This window comes from Scyliorhinus torazame, chromosome 13 (assembly GCF_047496885.1).
Source record: "Scyliorhinus torazame isolate Kashiwa2021f chromosome 13, sScyTor2.1, whole genome shotgun sequence".
Classification (NCBI taxonomy): Eukaryota; Metazoa; Chordata; class Chondrichthyes; order Carcharhiniformes; family Scyliorhinidae; genus Scyliorhinus; species Scyliorhinus torazame.
This window is the reverse complement of record NC_092719.1, coordinates 6,283,202-6,299,913: the sequence shown is the minus strand read 5'-3', so window position 1 is coordinate 6,299,913 and position 16,712 is coordinate 6,283,202. Positions and strand designations below refer to the sequence as shown.

The 16,712-nt window shown below is 44.3% G+C and overlaps 2 protein-coding genes across 4 annotated transcripts in view; both read right to left on the bottom strand.

Annotated features, from left to right (window-relative positions):
* The window catches only part of phyh (phytanoyl-CoA 2-hydroxylase), a 46,377-nt gene extending 39,616 nt beyond the window's left edge, over window positions 1-6,761 (bottom strand). The window contains exons 1-2 of one of the 2 annotated variants that reach the window (XM_072470992.1): window positions 6,612-6,761; window positions 3,688-3,743 (exon numbers count right to left, since the gene is read on the bottom strand). In XM_072470992.1, coding sequence (XP_072327093.1) covers window positions 3,688-3,743; window positions 6,612-6,665 — 110 coding nt within the window. In that variant the 5' untranslated portion in view covers window positions 6,666-6,761. The remainder of the gene's footprint in view (window positions 1-3,687; window positions 3,744-6,611) is intronic. The other variant, XM_072470991.1, reaches the window with a different exon arrangement.
* Window positions 6,762-11,672: 4,911 nt separating this feature from the next.
* sephs1 (selenophosphate synthetase 1) overlaps window positions 11,673-16,712 on the bottom strand; it is a 69,981-nt gene continuing 64,941 nt past the window's right edge. For both annotated transcript variants that reach the window (XM_072470990.1, XM_072470989.1), the window contains exon 8: window positions 11,673-13,140. In XM_072470990.1, the coding sequence (XP_072327091.1) occupies window positions 12,926-13,140 (215 nt within the window). In that variant the 3' untranslated portion in view covers window positions 11,673-12,925. The remainder of the gene's footprint in view (window positions 13,141-16,712) is intronic.

Sequence of the window (16,712 nt, the reverse complement as noted above, 5' to 3'; positions counted from 1 at the left end):
GCACTGTGAGACAGCTGTGTTAACCCGGGTCCCTGGCGCTGTGAGACAGCAGTGCTAACCGGGGTCCCTTGCACTGTGAGACAGCAGTGTTAACCCGGGTCCCTGGCGCAGTGAGACAGCAGTGTTAACCAGGGTCACTGGCACTATGAGACAGCTGTGTTAACCCGGGTCCCTGGCGCTGTGAGACAGCAGTGTTAACCAGGGTCACTGGCACTGTGAGACAGCAGTGTTAACCCGGGTCCCTGGCGCTGTGAGACAGCAGTGTTAACCAGGGTCACTGGCACTGTGAGACAGCTGTGTTAACCCGGGTCCCTGGCGCTGTGAGACAGCAGTGTTAACCAGGGTCACTGGCACTGTGAGACAGCTGTGTTAACCCGGGTCCCTGGCGCTGTGAGACAGCAGTGTTAACCAGGGTCACTGGCACTGTGAGACAGCTGTGTTAACCCGGGTCCCTGGCACTGTGAGACAGCAGTGTTAACCAGGGTCACTGGCACTGTGAGACAGCAGTGTTAACCCGGGTCCCTGGCGCTGTGAGACAGCAGTGTTAACCCGGGTCACTGGCACTGTGAGACAGCTGTGTTAACCCGGGTCCCTGGCGCTGTGACAGCAGTGTTAACCAGGGTCACTGGCACTGTGAGACAGCAGTGTTAGCCCGGGTCCCTGGCGCTGTGAGACAGCAGTGTTAACCCGGGTCCCTGGCGCTGTGAGACAGCAGTGTTAACCCGGGTCCCTGGCTCTGTGAGACAGCAGTGTTAACCCGGGTCCCTGGCGCTGTGAGACAGCAGTGTTAACCAGGGTCACTGGCACTGTGAGACAGCTGTGTTAACCCGGGTCCCTGGCGCTGTGAGACAGCTGTGTTAACCCGGGTCCCTGGCTCTGTAAGACAGCAGTGTTAACCCGGGTCCCTGGCGCTGTGAGACAGCAGTGTTAACCAGGGTCACTGGCACTGTGAGACAGCAATGTTAACCAGGGTCACTGGCACTGTGAGACAGCAGTGTTAACCCGGGTCCCTGGCGCTGTGAGACAGCTATGTTAACCCGGGTCCCTGGCGCTGTGAGACAGCAGTGTTAACCAGGGTCACTGGCACTGTGAGACAGCAGTGTTAACCAGGGTCATTGGCACTGTGAGACAGCAGTGTTAACCAGGGTCACTGGCACTGTGAGACAGCAGTGTTAACCAGGGTCACTGGCACTGTGAGACAGCAGTGTTAACCAGGGTCACTGGCACTGTGAGACAGCAGTGTTAACCAGGGTCACTGGCACTGTGAGACAGCAGTGTTAACCCGGGTCCCTGGCTCTGTAAGACAGCAGTGTTAACCCGGGTCCCTGGCGCTGTGAGACAGCAGTGTTAACCAGGGTCACTGGCACTGTGAGACAGCAGTGTTAACCCGGGTCCCTGGCACTGTGATTGGCAGCATTATTGTGCTGTTCCAAGAAATTATCTGGAAAGCATTCTATCAACTCCCCATCCAGGATACTGCTATCAATCTGATTTTTCCAATTTATATGTAGATTAAAGTCACCATGATTATTGCTGACCCTTTATCACAAGCATCCAATACTTATTCTTCTTTACTTTGTCCTGCATTGTGGATACTTTTATGGGGCCTGAACATCACTCCCACTCGTGATTTCTTTCACTACTATTCCTCATCTCCACACAAACCAATTCTACTTTCTGATCTCCTGAACTAAGATCTCTAAATATTGCACCAATACTGTCCTTAATTAACTGTGCTGCCCCTCCACCTTTATTGAGCTTCCTATTCTTCTTGAATGTCATAAAGCCCCCAGTATTCAGGACCCAAACCTCGCCTCCTGCAGCTACATCTCCGCAATGGCCATCAGATCATATTCATTTATTTCAATGTGCACTATCCATTTGATTATTTGGTTGTGGATGCTGTGCACATTCAGATACGGAGCCTTTAGTTTTGTCTTTCTGTTATCTTTGTAACATCTAGTCTTGACTATTGGCACATTCTTAGATTTTGTTTCTCTGTACCTTCCTGCCACCTCTGACCCTCACTTCCCATATTACTATTTTGCTCTCTTGCCTTGAATCTACTTTTTGATTTGTTATGTCGTCGGCCCAAGCTCGATCCTTCACCCACCCCTTGTTCAGTTTAAAGCTACTCCTTGCGCAATTTGCAAGAACACTTCTCCCATCACGATTCGGATGCAGACCCGTCCCAAGAGGACAGCCCCCAACTTTCCCCAGTACTGGTGCCAGTGCCCCACAAACCGGTACCCACTTCTCCCACACTAGTCTTTGAGCCACGTATTAATTTCTCTAATCTTATTTGCCACGTGCCAATTTGCACGTAGCTCCAGAGATTATTACCTTTGAGGTTCTGCTTTTTAATTTCGGCACCTTGAAAGAAGAATGAATAATGTGGGCTGGAGTCTGCGTCGGTGGGATTCTCCGCGTCGGCGGGATTCTCCGTTTCGCCGGCAGCGCACTCACGCCCGCAGATTTCCCGACGGCGTGGGGGTGCCCACACTAGGCCGGCTGCCAGGACGGAGAATCCCGCTGCCGCTGGGGGCGTGACGCACCAGATAACAGGTGCAGCGGGACGGAGAATCCGCCCCTTATCTTTTAAGAAAATATTTAAGCAACTTCACTGCAATGTTATTACTTTCCTGTGTTCTCCACCAACATAAATTCAGAAAGATATATACTTGCAATTTCAACACAGAAGGGGCTATTGCTGGAGTGGGGCATCTGGGTTTTTTCGACACCCTTCATCTTGAAAAATCTTTGTGCTATAACGTGCTGAAATGCGAGCTTGTGTAGATGTGGTGAGGGCACCTGCAATTCATAGATTCATAGAATTTACAGTGCAGAAGGAGGCCATTCGGCCCATCGAGTCTGCACCGGCTCTTGGGAAGAGCACCCTTCCCAAACGCACACCTCCACCCTATCCCCAGTTACCCCACCCAACACTAAGGGCAATTTTGCACACTAAGGGCAATTTAGCATGGCCAGTCCACCTAACTTGCACATCTTTGGGCTGTGGGAGGAAACCGGAGCACCCGGAGGAAACCCACGCAGACACGGGGAGGATGTGCAGACTCCACACAGACAGTCACCCAAGCCGGGAATCGAACCTGGGGCCCTGGTGCTGTGAAGCAATTGTGCTAATCACTCTGCCACCATGCACCTGGGACCTTTGAGAGCAGCAGAACCAATTAAGTAGATTTAACGTACGAGAAAGAAATGGAGGAATAAAGGGAAAGATATTAGATTGAGAGAGAAAAAGTGAAAGACTGAAAGGAAAAGTGAGAAACAATGGAGAATATAAATTTTTAGGAATCCTCAGGAAGAACTTTCAGCGTTCCAGAATTAGACTGAACAGTTTAAATTCCTCCCTTTCTGAGCCAGAGCCCGATCAGCAGTAAATCAAAAATTAGCATTTTGTTTAAAAAGTTAATTATGACCCTGACATTTTTGTGTGAGCTTAATACCCAAATAATAATAATTAATAATAATAGTTTGTATGTGCAGATCCATCAAGTTCTTACACTGGAAAGACTACGGTTGAGATGTAAATGGACCAGCAAGTTCTGGAAAATAGCAACCTGGAGTGTTATCTTTAATCTCCTGGATTTGTTGGCCAATGAGTGCATGCGTGGTGGTTTGAACGAGAATAATGTTGACTCCAGCAGGATTTGGCTCATTACTTACCGGAGACTTCTCAGAGAAGCTTGAGCAGCAACTTCACCTGATGTGGGAAAGGCTGTCTGAAGTATGGATCAAGGAAAGTGAATCAATTTTCATGATGAGATTTTGTTTTTGTGGCGTATTGTTTTGACATTTTAGGTGTATTGAAACATTCCTGGAGAAAAGAAAGCAAACTTGATCTTCCCGCAGCAATCTATGATCTGGAATGTGCTGGCTGAAAGGGCGGTGGAAGCTGATTCAATAATAAAAGGGGATTGGATAAACAGTTGATGGGGAACATTATGTATGGCACTGAGGAAAGATCACGGGATTGGGACCAGTTTGTAGCTCCCTCAAAGACAAGATAGGCCAAAAGATGTCCTTCTGTATCCTTCTGCAATTAGGTTCTTTTTGTTACTTACTGTAGCAATAATAATAATCTTTGTCACAAGTACATTACATTAATCCTGCAATGAAGTTACTGTGAAAATCCCCTAGCCGTACACAGAGGGAGAATTCAGAATGTCCAATTCGCCTAATAGCACGTCTTTGTATCCCAATTGCCGTTCATCCATTACCTCTGCACGTGCTCACTTATGTGGTCTACCGTTTAAATAATGCCCCAAATTTTAAACTCTCACCCTCATTTTGAAATGCCACCATGGCCTTCTCACTCCACTCCATCTCAAAGCTTCATCAGCCCCAATATCCTTCGAAATGCACGGAGGGATAATTCAGAATGTCCAAATTACCTAACAGCACATCTTTCGGGACTTGTGGGAGGAAACCGGAGCACCCGGAGGAAACCCGCGCAGACACGGGGAGAATGTGCAGACTCCGCACAGTGAGCCAAGCCATGAATTGAACCTGGGACCCTTGCACTGTGAAGCAACAGTGCTAACCACTGTGCTACAGTGCACGCTCTGTTTTGTCTCCCCCGTCACCCTCACTCACTGCTTTGTCTTCCCCGTCGCCCTCGTGAATGTCAATGGCCAATTAATTCAGGGTTAGGTAGATTCTAGCCACGTATTTACTTCCCCCCTGGACAACATAACCTCCTTCTGTCAGCCAGGGGCAGACATGGGGGAGAAATTAGACATAGTGATTCTCAACCAGCATCCACACCTCACCAGGTCAAGGTAAAGAAAGCCAAAGGCCTGATTTCACTTTGGCTCCAGGTAGGTGTATTGGATGGGCGTTACGATGATGCCTCACATTTTGTACCAGAAACAGGAGGGATAAAACTGAAGGTGGGGTCCCAGTAATGTCACTAGTAATCCAGAGGCCCGGGCTAACGCTCTGAGGACATGGGTTCAAATCCCCACAACATCTGGTGGAATTTAAATTCAATTAATAAATCTGGAATTGAAAACTAGTGACCATGACAACTTGCATCGACTGTGGAAAAACCCATCTGGATCACTGATCCCCTCCACAGAAGGAAATCTGCCATCCTTATCCGGTCTGCTCTACCTGTCACTCTAGATCCACAGCAATGTGGTTAACGTTTAACTGCGCTCTGAAGTATTCTGTTCAAGGGCAATTAGGGATGGACAACAAATGCTGCCCCTGCCAGTGACACCCACATTCCACGAAAGAATAAAGGAAATAAGACCGTCCAAGTTAAATTCCTTGGCCCAGGATTATTCCCAAGACTAACAAGAGGGTTGGGGTGACAGCTGTGCCCAAAGCTCTGTGAGGAATGAGAGACACAAAGCCAATTTGATTTGTCGTCTCAATGCAAGTTATTTGGAAAGATGTTGAACATTCATACATCACTTTTCAGGATGCCTCAAGTGCTTCATAGCCAGGGAAGTACTTTTGAAGCATAGTCACTGTCGTAGTCATAGTATCCCTCGAAGGAAGCCATTCAGCCCATCGAGACTGCACCGAACCGACGAAAGAGCACTCCACCCGGACCCACTCCGCTTTCCTATCCCTGTAACACCACCTAACATTTGGATGCTAAGAGGCAATTTAGCATGGCCAGTCCACCTAACCTGCACATCTGTCTCAAGATAATTGTTGTTTAAAATAAATTCAAGAGTACCCAAATCATTTTTTCCAGTAAGGGGGCAATTTAGCGTGTCCAATCCACCTACCCTGCACATCTTTGGGTTGTGGGGGTGAGACCCACGCAGACACGGAGAGAATGTGCAAACTCCACACAGACAGCGACCCTGGGCCGGGATCGAACCACCAGCACCATGCTGCCAAGGTCTCACAAGTCCCAAGATAATAACGAGTCTGCTGTAGCCTGATTGATTGGCAGCACCTCTGCTGGGTTGGAAGGTTGAGTTCAGGTTCCAAGGTGCCAAGTCCGTTCTGGTGAGCGGAGTTCCTCAATGCAGAAAACGGGGCTATGTGCGCCCTTGGGCGCGTTCGCGGCTGAGGCCCCTTATTTAATCCGCGCGGTGTTGTATGGCCCACATGTTCTTGCCGCTGGGAAACATGCGGCTAAACGCTCTCGCTAGGGGACTTTATTCCTAATTAGTTTAATTGCGCCCAGAGTAAATAACGGCACACAAGTCCATCCCATTGGGAGGTCACACCCAGACCCTGCCAGCTCTCCCAACTGGACATTCTGATCCTTATGGCAGCTTGCTGTGCACAAATGCCGTTTTGTTTCCACATTACCGGTGTTTACACATCAAAAGCATTCACTGGCGACTGGATTACCCGCTGTGATTATTAGAGATCCTGCAGGCAGCTTCGTTGTGTTGAATGATTTAGCTGGAAAGACAGTTATTTATTCCCCAGTCCACACGGCGCTTTTATTCCTGGACGTGGACTTTGATCCGGGGTAAGGTTCCGAGAACTAAACCCCCTCCGCAGCGAGATTCCCCGGTAGCGGGAAAGGGTCCAATCCCGGGGCTGAAATGGAAAAGATACAATCCCGGGGCTGAAATGGAAAAGATACAATCCCGGGGCTGAAATGGAAAGGATACAATCCCGGGGCGCAGATGCTGCAGAACAACCTTCAGCCGAGTCACTGCGGCCATTGCACAGGAAGCAGACACTAACCGGGAGGGAGGGAGACAGCGAGCAGAGGGAGGGAGTGACTGACAGAGAGAGGGAATAACAGAAAGTGAGAGTGAGTGATAAAGGGAGTGACAGAGAGGAAATGACTGAGTGACAGAGAGAGCGTGATTATGAGTGGCAAGAGGGAGAGTGACTGAGGGGGAGATGGGACGTCCCCTGAGCCCGGTTCCTGCACCGTGGTTTGCTTGACAAGCAAGAGTCAAACACGTAGATTTGGAGTCACTTAGATTAGGCAAGGGTGACAGGTTTCCTCCCTGAAAGGGCATTAATGAAGCAGTTGGGTTTTTGCAGTAATCCAAGAGTTTCTTGTTCACCATCACCTATCTCAGAGTTATTTAATTAACAATTCAATTTACAAACTGCTTTGGTGGGATTTATACTCATCTCCAGATTAGTCCAGGTCCTCCATTGTTAAATCACAACATATCACACTGCCCCATACCCAGCACTTCCACTCCCGTCACTCTAGCCTATTCTTGTCTTTCCACTAATCTCACTGATATCTAAACACGTTTTTCACAAATAACCTATACATAGGTTGATAAACCCATTAGCCGCCACCCCTTTATGTTTATTTTCAAATTTCTACTCGCTATTATTTGCGATTTACTCCTTTTAGTCAGTTTCATCAAGTTATAGCAGAGAGCTGTCGTTAGGCATGTTCAGTACCCAAAACTCATCAAGGGAGAGTAGGTATTCAGGGAGCCCAGTGGTACAGTCCTCGGTGAAGATTTGCAATCAGTTGAGGAGGCATTTCTGGGTGGAAGGGATGTCACGTTAACATCGCTGTGCGAGAATCATGGGTTTGAGCCGGAGGGGATGGATAGTGTATACAGGAGGTGGAGGGAAGTGGGGCTGGTCAAGGTAAGAGATTTGGAGGAAGGGTTTCATCAGTCTGGAGGAACTGAGGGAGAGGATAGAGGGGGAGTGAGTTCAGGTATCTGCAGGTTAGGGACTTTGCACAAAAGGTCTGGAGGAGTACCCCACATTGCCGGCTGAAATGGAAAGGATACAATCCCGGGGCTGAAATGGAAAGGATACAATCCCGGGCCTGAGCGGGAAAGGATCCAATCCCACAAACACCTGGCTGGCGCTATTGCAGCCTCCGGATGGGGAAGGGGAGGGAAGAATTGGGGATATATACAAGTGGCTGGGGGAACAGGGACACGAATGGGTGGTGAAGATCAAGGAGAAATGGGAAGAGATCAATTGGGGAGTATGGACTTCCTCCTGTGCAAGGATGAGCATGATAGTTTAAGGTGATAGTTTAGCACACTGGGCTAAATAGCTGGCTTTTAAAGCAGACCAAGGCAGGCCAGCAGCACGATTCAATTCCCGTACCAGCCTCCCCGAACAAGCGCCGGAATGTAGCAACTAGGGGCTTTCACAGTAACTTCATTTGAAGCCTACTTATGACAATAAGCGATTTTCATTTCATTCAAGTCCCTAGTCGCCACATTCTGGCACCTGTTCGGGGAGGCTGGTACGGGAATTGAACCGTGCTGCTGGCCTGCCTTCAAAGCCAGCGATTTAGCCCTGTGCTAAACAGCCCCTTGTGACAAGCGATTCTCACAGGGTGTATATGACTCGGGTAAGAATTCGTGTTCTTCCAGGAGGTATATAAGTGAGGTGTGGGCGGGGCTAGCAAATCACACGCACATTTTGGGGTTGTAAAAAAATTGGAACAATTCTCCCGGACACTTTGGCGGGGATATTTGGGGTTTCAGAAAAGCCGGAGCTCATGGAGGAGGAATGCCGATGTCGTGGCCTTTGCCTCTCTGATTGCATAGCGGCAAGTTTTATTGGAGTGGCAGTCGGCATTGCCACCGGGGGTAGCGGCTTGGTTGGGTGACCTGTACTTCCTGCAGTTGGAAAGATAAAGTACGAGTGATGGGGCTTTGCAGAGGGGGTTGAGAAAAGGTGGAGGATGTTTGTGACTGCGTTTGAGGAGCTGTTCATCACCAAGGGGGGGGGGGGGGGGGGGGGAAGTTGTACGGACTGTATAGTTGATTGCTGGGAAATATGTTTCCCAGGGTGTCTATTTGCTGTAACATGTTTTGATATATGTTTGTAATAAAATACATTTTTTTTAAAATAGCAAGGGAATTAAAGGATAAGAAGGTAGCACAGGAAGGTGGAGTTGAGATAGATCCACCATGTTAGTATTGAATGATGGAGTAAGTTGATGGTGCTGCTCCTAGTGTTATTCCACTGACTTCATTTTTGATCACTCAAAACATCAGCCACTTTTTTTCAGCTGCTCACAAACCTTTTGGTAGATTCCTGGTGTCATAAATATGAGTCAAAACTTGGTAGATTCCTGGTGTCATAAATATGAGTCAAAGCTTACCATTTAACATGGGAAACTACATAGGCACTTTATGGACTTACGGTGTCTTCAGAAACCAATAGCTTTTATTGTCCAGGATCAAAATTTCTGCAGCCAAAACATTTTGAAATCTGTTCTGAGAACATCATTCCTTAGAATAAGATAAATAGAACAAACTCAGCAGTATTCCTCTGACTTATCGAAGACAAATCAAACGTTAAATGCAATCTTCCATTTTTTATAAGGACAGTGTTTAACCTTTAACCTGCAAACAAATTTCTTCCGTCATTGTTGTAGGCATGTCAGGCTTTAGAGCATTAAAATGGTTGCAAACACGGGTAAAAGATAAAAATGAAATTATAATCGTACACCTGCATTTGTGACCACAATTTTCAGATTTTATTTGACGTCAGAATTAGTGATAAGTACAATCTTTTTCACTCTTTATTTGGTCTCTTGATTTACAAAGGTGCTTGGAAGCTCGACGTGGAGCAAACTGCCAGCATTTGGTTCTCCAAAACCTTCAACAAAATACTGGTTTATAAAGCAGCTAATTTCAGACACAAAACCTTTTAAACATTCGGCTCATCAGAACTCCGACGCAGGTTTCCGCAGTCCTTTGTCCGGCTGGTCCTAGGCTTATAAAGGACGCTGACTTATTTGTGAATTGAAACAAATTGCCATAACAATTCAGCATTTATTCTCAACAGATGCTTACATCCAGATGCTGTAGATTCACTGCCACTAGACGGCTTCTGGGTCATCCACTTTAAATGTGGGTCTCTTCAAACAGGAGGTAGGATTCAGTCTCAATAGATTCTTTTTTACCTTTAAAACGTTACCTTAACGTTACCTTTTTCAGAAAACAAGTAGAATCCACTGGATTACCTTTCGCAATTTCTATTTGAGAAACTTCAAAGGAAGGTTAGGTTGTTTTAAGGTAATTTTACTGTTAGATTCAAGATCTGCAGTATTAATAGCAAGCAAAAATTAAACAATGGAGAATCTACTGGATTAACCTTCTCAAAAAAAAACCTAAGCAGAATTTAAGATTTCTAAGGCACAGCCATTTTTTAAAAAACAACCATCACATCAACTTTTTCTTAGCCTAACACTATTTAGATGAATATGGATAGCATTTTCTAGAATGCTCTTGGGCATTTTACCCAACACTGATGTTAAGGCAAACGGTCTCTACAATTCCAACATTCATGCTTCATCCCTTTTTTAAAAATAAAAAAAATTAAGACAGCAATCAATCTGTTGCAGTTCAGTTATTTTGGAAGCTCAAAAGAATAAACAAAGCCAACTTCTTTTTCAAATTTGCTTTAAAATGATAGTATGTATTTTATTCCTTGGGTTTTCTCAAATGCCACTTTAAGGTGTCAGGTGTTAATCGCTACGTCATCAGCAACTGTAAAAGAACAAAGTTGAATTCCTTAAATAAGTTGGCGTGCTGAAAGATATTGACTCAGGACCATGTGAGCAGCAAATTGGCGATGACTTGAGAAATACAAGCAATAAAACAAAATTAAAATGGGAAAACATCACCAACCCATGGGTATCAACCAGATAGGCACCAGTTATGTCAACATACAAGTTTTTAAACAAGTAAACCATGAATAAAATCAATGTAATGACTCATAAAAGTTTAAAATAATACTCAAGAGATTTGTACCATGATGAATTCTCTAAATGGACTATGCTAGGTGCATAACGCATTGTTCCTTAAAGGCAAAATACTTCAGATGCTGAATATTGGAAACAAAAACTGTAATTGCTAGAAACACGCAGCAGGGAAGGCAGCAGCTGTGGAGAAATTAGAAAAATATTAACCATTCAGGTACAACGCTGTGACAGAAAAGATGAGGGGCTGTAACTGAAATATCATCACATTACCCAACTGAGGAAATTAAAACTCACTCCCACAACTGGGTTGTGTCACCTGATACCAGTACTTAGGATCATTAAAAAAAGCACACATTTACCACGACACGGGTTTTCCCAGAGGCATGGTACACCTGGAAATTCCAGAAAGATGCAGAGGCTGCTGAATGAACAACTAGATGCTAAATTTGTCTATGTCACATGTGCAAAAACGGATGTAAACATCTAGTTCGCCATGTGTCAATCCTATAATATTTCTTTTCCACTTGGTCATCTTTTCTTATGTTTTGTTTAAAAATCTTTAATGGGTGCCACTTGTTGCCATCATAGGGAAGCTGATCTTTTTTTGGAAATAATATGGGTAGAGTATACAGACATAATGATCTTGTGCTATTACAGGCACTCCTTTCAGTTGATCATGGCATGACAAACAGATGTCATGGATATCTTCACAGCACATAGTCAGCAATACCCTTCTATTTGAAGAGAACTGTTTAAAAAAAAAATTCAATTCCTTAAGGAACCAAGTTCTCAAATATGGATGCATAAACACAGACACACTTCACCATGAAGTTAGCACACATTAGAACATATAAATCTGCTCTGCTCAAAAAGCTCCACATGGAATTCTAAACCAGCCCAAGTCAGTCTTTTTTTTGTTGCATTCCTGCGTTGCTGAAAACTGCCTTAATGAACAAATTAATCAAAATAACTTAATGTAGGGAGATAGGAAAAATAAAATCAACAACCATTTCAACAAATCTCCAATTTAATGAACTGGGTTATTGTGCTATGTGAAACTTCTATTGGGAAGGGGGAGGTGGTGAAGTAGCAAATAAAAGGCCCCAAGTAACAAAATCCCAATCTTAATACACTTTTAACATATACGATACAGAAACAAAGGCATGTGCTTACAAATAAAGTAACATATAAGAAGGCGGGAGTAAGGGTGGGGAGAAGAGGAAAAACTTCAAATATTCATTAGAATATTACATTAAATTTCAAGATGTGACACCGGCAATATAAATCAGGTTCAACAGAATAGAAGAGAATCAATAGAGCATAATTAAAAAAATAAAAGCTAAGCAGCATTATGCTAGATTATTTGTATTTATAGAAAAGCAGATGCAGATATCACTTTACAAAATATAAAATGTATTAAACACTAATAACCACAGCACATAATGTCACCATAATTGATTATTATATTTTTAAAAAGTCATAGTGTAGTTCAATCTGAGCTTCAATCTTAGAGTATTTTACAGTAGCCTTTCGTTTGGTCTGCAACATTTTCTGCATGATAAAACAGCGAACCACAGTGTAAACTAGCACATACATCTGTGTTTGCTACAAAAAAAAAATAGAAAACATACCATGATAACATTATTGTTTAAGATTTATACCATATTGGAAAGAAATATTTTTCTTCCAAGTGAAGTGCTGGCCATGCGAATATAGCACAGAGGACCTACTCGTTTTTACAGACAGATCAACGGAGTAAAGTCAACACTAACATTACATCTTAACTGTGTGAAAAAACATTACAAACCAAAGTTCAAATGAAATCATGCAAACTGCTGCATTCCATTAATCGTTATAACAACTGTAACCCTTTCTGAAAAGCTTTCAAGGCAACAAATTTGCTGACAAGTAGTTTTCATCTAATATAGTGACCAGACAAATGAAATGCTGCTGCACTGCCGTTGGTATGTTGTGCTCTACACGAAGCACTTTAAGAGAGCCTATGCAGCACAAACAGTAAGTGTCTAAAGATTCAAAATGAATCAACAGTATTGGATATTAAGTTCTCAACTTAGAAGCTGCCTTAGTATTAGGTGTATCTTCAGTTAATGTAACAGAAAAACAAGGCAATGGATTTATTTTTATATCCACGCATGATCTGCCAAATGGCCGACACTAGGCAGACAAGTTAAATTTAAAAAGTTGCTTGGGATGGCATCAGAACTGCAAGAAATGTCACCTTTTCTATGTGCATTTTTTCTTTTAAGACGTGGCACCAGGAGTTGGATTGACATTTTGCGTTGCAACTGTTGGAGCTACTTCGATGATCCGTGGTTTGTCTATGATTCTGGCACTGCGATTGCCCTTCTCCACTATTCCAATTATCCATGCCTGATAACCTTCGCCATATTTTGGTGATTTTATTTCTGCACAAAATCGAGCTGCTTGTTCCCGTGGAAGACAAATCAAAAGGCCTCCTGCAAATAAGCATGTTTTGCAAGTCAGCATTATATGCCACCATCAGAGCATGGTAATAGAAACATAGGAAATAGGAGGAGGAGGAGGAGGCCATTCGGCCCTTTGAACATGCGCCACCATTCATTATGATCATGGCTGATCATCCAACTAAGTAACCTGTTACCACTTTCCCCCCCATATCCTTTGATCCCATTCGCCCCAAGTGCTATAACCAACAGCTTCTTGAAAATATGCAATGTTTTGGCCTCAACTACGTCCTGCGTTAACAAATTCCACAGGCTCACCACTCTCTGGGTAAATTTCTCCTCATCTCTGTCCTAAATGGTGTGTCCCGTATCCTTAGACGGTGACCCCTGGTTCTGGACACACCCACCATCGGGAACATCCTTCCTGTCCTGTTAGAATTTTCTAGGTTTCTATAAGACCCCCTCATTCTTCTGAACTCCAGCGAGTACAATCCTAACCGATTCAATCTCTCCTCGTACGTCAATCCCACCATCCCAGGAATCAGTCTGGTAAACCTTCGCTGCACTCCCTCTAGAGCAAGAACATCCTTCCTCCGATAAGGAGACCAAAACTGCACACATTATTCCAGGTGTGGCCTCACAAAGACCCTGTATAATTGCAGCAAGACATTTCTGCTCCTGTATTCGAATCCTCTCGCTATGAAGGCCAACATACCATTAGCGTTCTTTATCGCCTGCAGTACCTTCAGTGACTGGTGTACGAGGTCACCCAGGTCTCATTACACATTCCCCTCTCCTAATTTAAGGCCATTCAGATAATAGTCTGCCTTCTCGTTTTTGCTACCAAAATGGATAACCTCACATTTCTCCAAATTATACTGCATCTGCCATTCAGTTGTCATTCATTCAACTTGTCCAAATCACACTGAAGGATCTCTGCATCCTCCTCCCAGCTCACCCTCCCACACAACTTGGTGTAATCTACAAATCTGGAGATATTACATTTTGTTCCCTCATCTGTCATTAAAATATTTTGTGAATAGCTGGGGCCCTATCACCAATCCCTGCAGTACCCCACTAGTCACTCAATGCCTGCCGATTTGAAAAAGACCCGTTAATAACTACTCTTTGTTTCCTGTCTGCCAACCAGTTTTCTATCCATCTCAATACACTACCCACAATCCCATGTGCTTTAATTTTACACACCAATCACTCATTTGGGACTTTGTCAAAAGCCTTCCGAAATACACTATATTCAATGGCTCCACCTATCAACGTCACTAGTTACATCCTCGAAGAATTCCAGTAGATTTGTCAAGCATGATTTCTCCTTCATAAATCAGTGCTGACTCCGATCCTGCCACTGTTTTCCAAGTGCTCTGCTCAAATATCTTTGATAACGGATTCTAGAATTTTCTTCACTACTGATGTCAGGCTTACTGGTCTATAATTCCCTGTTTTCTCTCTACCTCCCTTGTTAAATCATGGTGTTACATGAGCTACTCTCCAGCAACTGTTCCAGAATCTATTGAATCCTGGGAGATGACCATCAGTGCACCCACTATTTCTAGAGCCACTTTCTTAAGTACTCTGGAATGTAGATTCCCAGACCCTGGGGATTTATCAGCCTTCAATCCCATCAATTTCCTCCACACCATTTCACTACTAATATTGATCTCCTTCAGTTCTTCCCTCTCACCAAACCCTGCGTTCCCCACCATTTTTGGTATCTGATTCGAGTCCCCATTGTGAAGATAGATCCAAAGTATATGTTTAGTTGCTCAGCCATTTCTTTGTTCCCTATTATACATTCCCTTGTTTCTGACTGGAAGGGACTTTCATTTGTCTTCACACATCTTTTTCTCTTCATGTACCCATAGAAACTTTTACAGTAAGTTTTTATATTACCTACTAGCTTACTCTCGTACTCTATTTTCCCCTTCTTAATCAATCCCTTTGTCCTTCTTTGCTGAATTCTAAACTCCTCCCAATCCTCAGCCCTGTTGCCTTTCTTGGCCAATTACTATGCTTCTTCCTTGGATCGAATACTATCTCTAATTTATCTTGTAAGCCAAGGATTAATTACCTTTCCTGTTTCACTTTTGTGCCAGACAGGAATGAACAATTATCATAGTGTCATAGATGCCTCACGGCGCCAAAGTTCCAGGTTCAAACCCGGCTCTGGGTCACTGTCCGTGTGGAGTGTGCACATTCTCCCCGTGTTTGCGTGGGTTTCACACCCACAACCCAAAAATGTGCAGGTTAGGTGGATTGGCCATGCTAAGTTGCCCCTTAATTGGAAAAAATTAATTGGGTAACTAAATTTTTTTAAAACAATCATAGTACCATAGAATTTACAGTGCAGAAGGAGGCCATTCGGCCCATCGAGTCTGCATCGGCCCTTGGAAAAAGCACCCCACTTAAGCCCACACCTCCACCCTATCCCCATAATCTCACCTAACCTTTTTGGACACTAAGGGGAATTTAGCATGGCCAATGCATCTAACCTGCACATCTTTGGACTGTGAGAGGAAACCAGAGCACCTGGAGGAAACCCACGCTGACACGGGAAGAACGTGCATACTCCGGACAGACAGTGACCCAAGCCAGGAATCGAACGTGGGACCCTGGAGCTGTGAAGCAACAGTGCTAACCACTGTATTACCGTGCTGCCCAATGTTCCCCCATGCACTCCTTGAATGTTTGCCTTTGCCTATCCACTGTCATCCCTTTAAGTAATGTTTCCCAATCTATCAGAGCCAAATTGCACCTCATACCATCGTAGTTTCCTTTAATAAGAGTCAGGGCCCTAGTCTCAGAATCAACTACTTCACTCTCCAACTGGATGGAAGAATTCTATCATATTATGGTCGCTCATTCCAAGGGGTCTCGCACAAGTAGATTGCCAAAGATTCTGTTCTCATAACACAGTATCCAGTTTAGGATGGCCTGCTCTCTAGTTGGTTCCTCAACGTATTGGTCCAGAAGCCCACCCCGGATTTCACTCCAGGAATTCTTCCTCTACGGTACTGTGGCTAATTTGATTTGCCAAATCTATACGCAGATTAAAATTACACATTGTTACAGATGTTCCTTTATTGCATGCATCTCTAATTTCCTATTTAATGCCATTACTAACATCCTCACTGCAGTCTGGGGGTCTGTATACTATGCCCACTAATGTTTTTTGCCATTTGGTATTTCTCAGCTCGACAGCTACAGATTCCACATTGTCAGAGTTAATATCCTTTCTCACTATTGCGTTAATTTCCTCTTTAACCAACACTGCCACTCCACTACCATTTCATTTTTGTCTGTCCTTCCCAAGTACTGAATACCCCTGGACATTCAGTTCCCATCCCTGGTCACACTGCAGCCGTGTCTCCGTAATTCGATTATATCAGACCCGTTTACATGTATTTGCGTGATTAGTTAATTCGCATTATTGTGAATGCTCCGCGCGTTAAGGCACAAAGCCTTGAAGCTTGTCTTTTTAACATTACTTGTCTCACTCCCAATATTTTTCACTGTGGCCCTGTTTGAATCTGGACCGTGGTTTCTCTGCCGATCGCTTTTATTATTCCTCTTTCTGTCTTTTGTTTTTG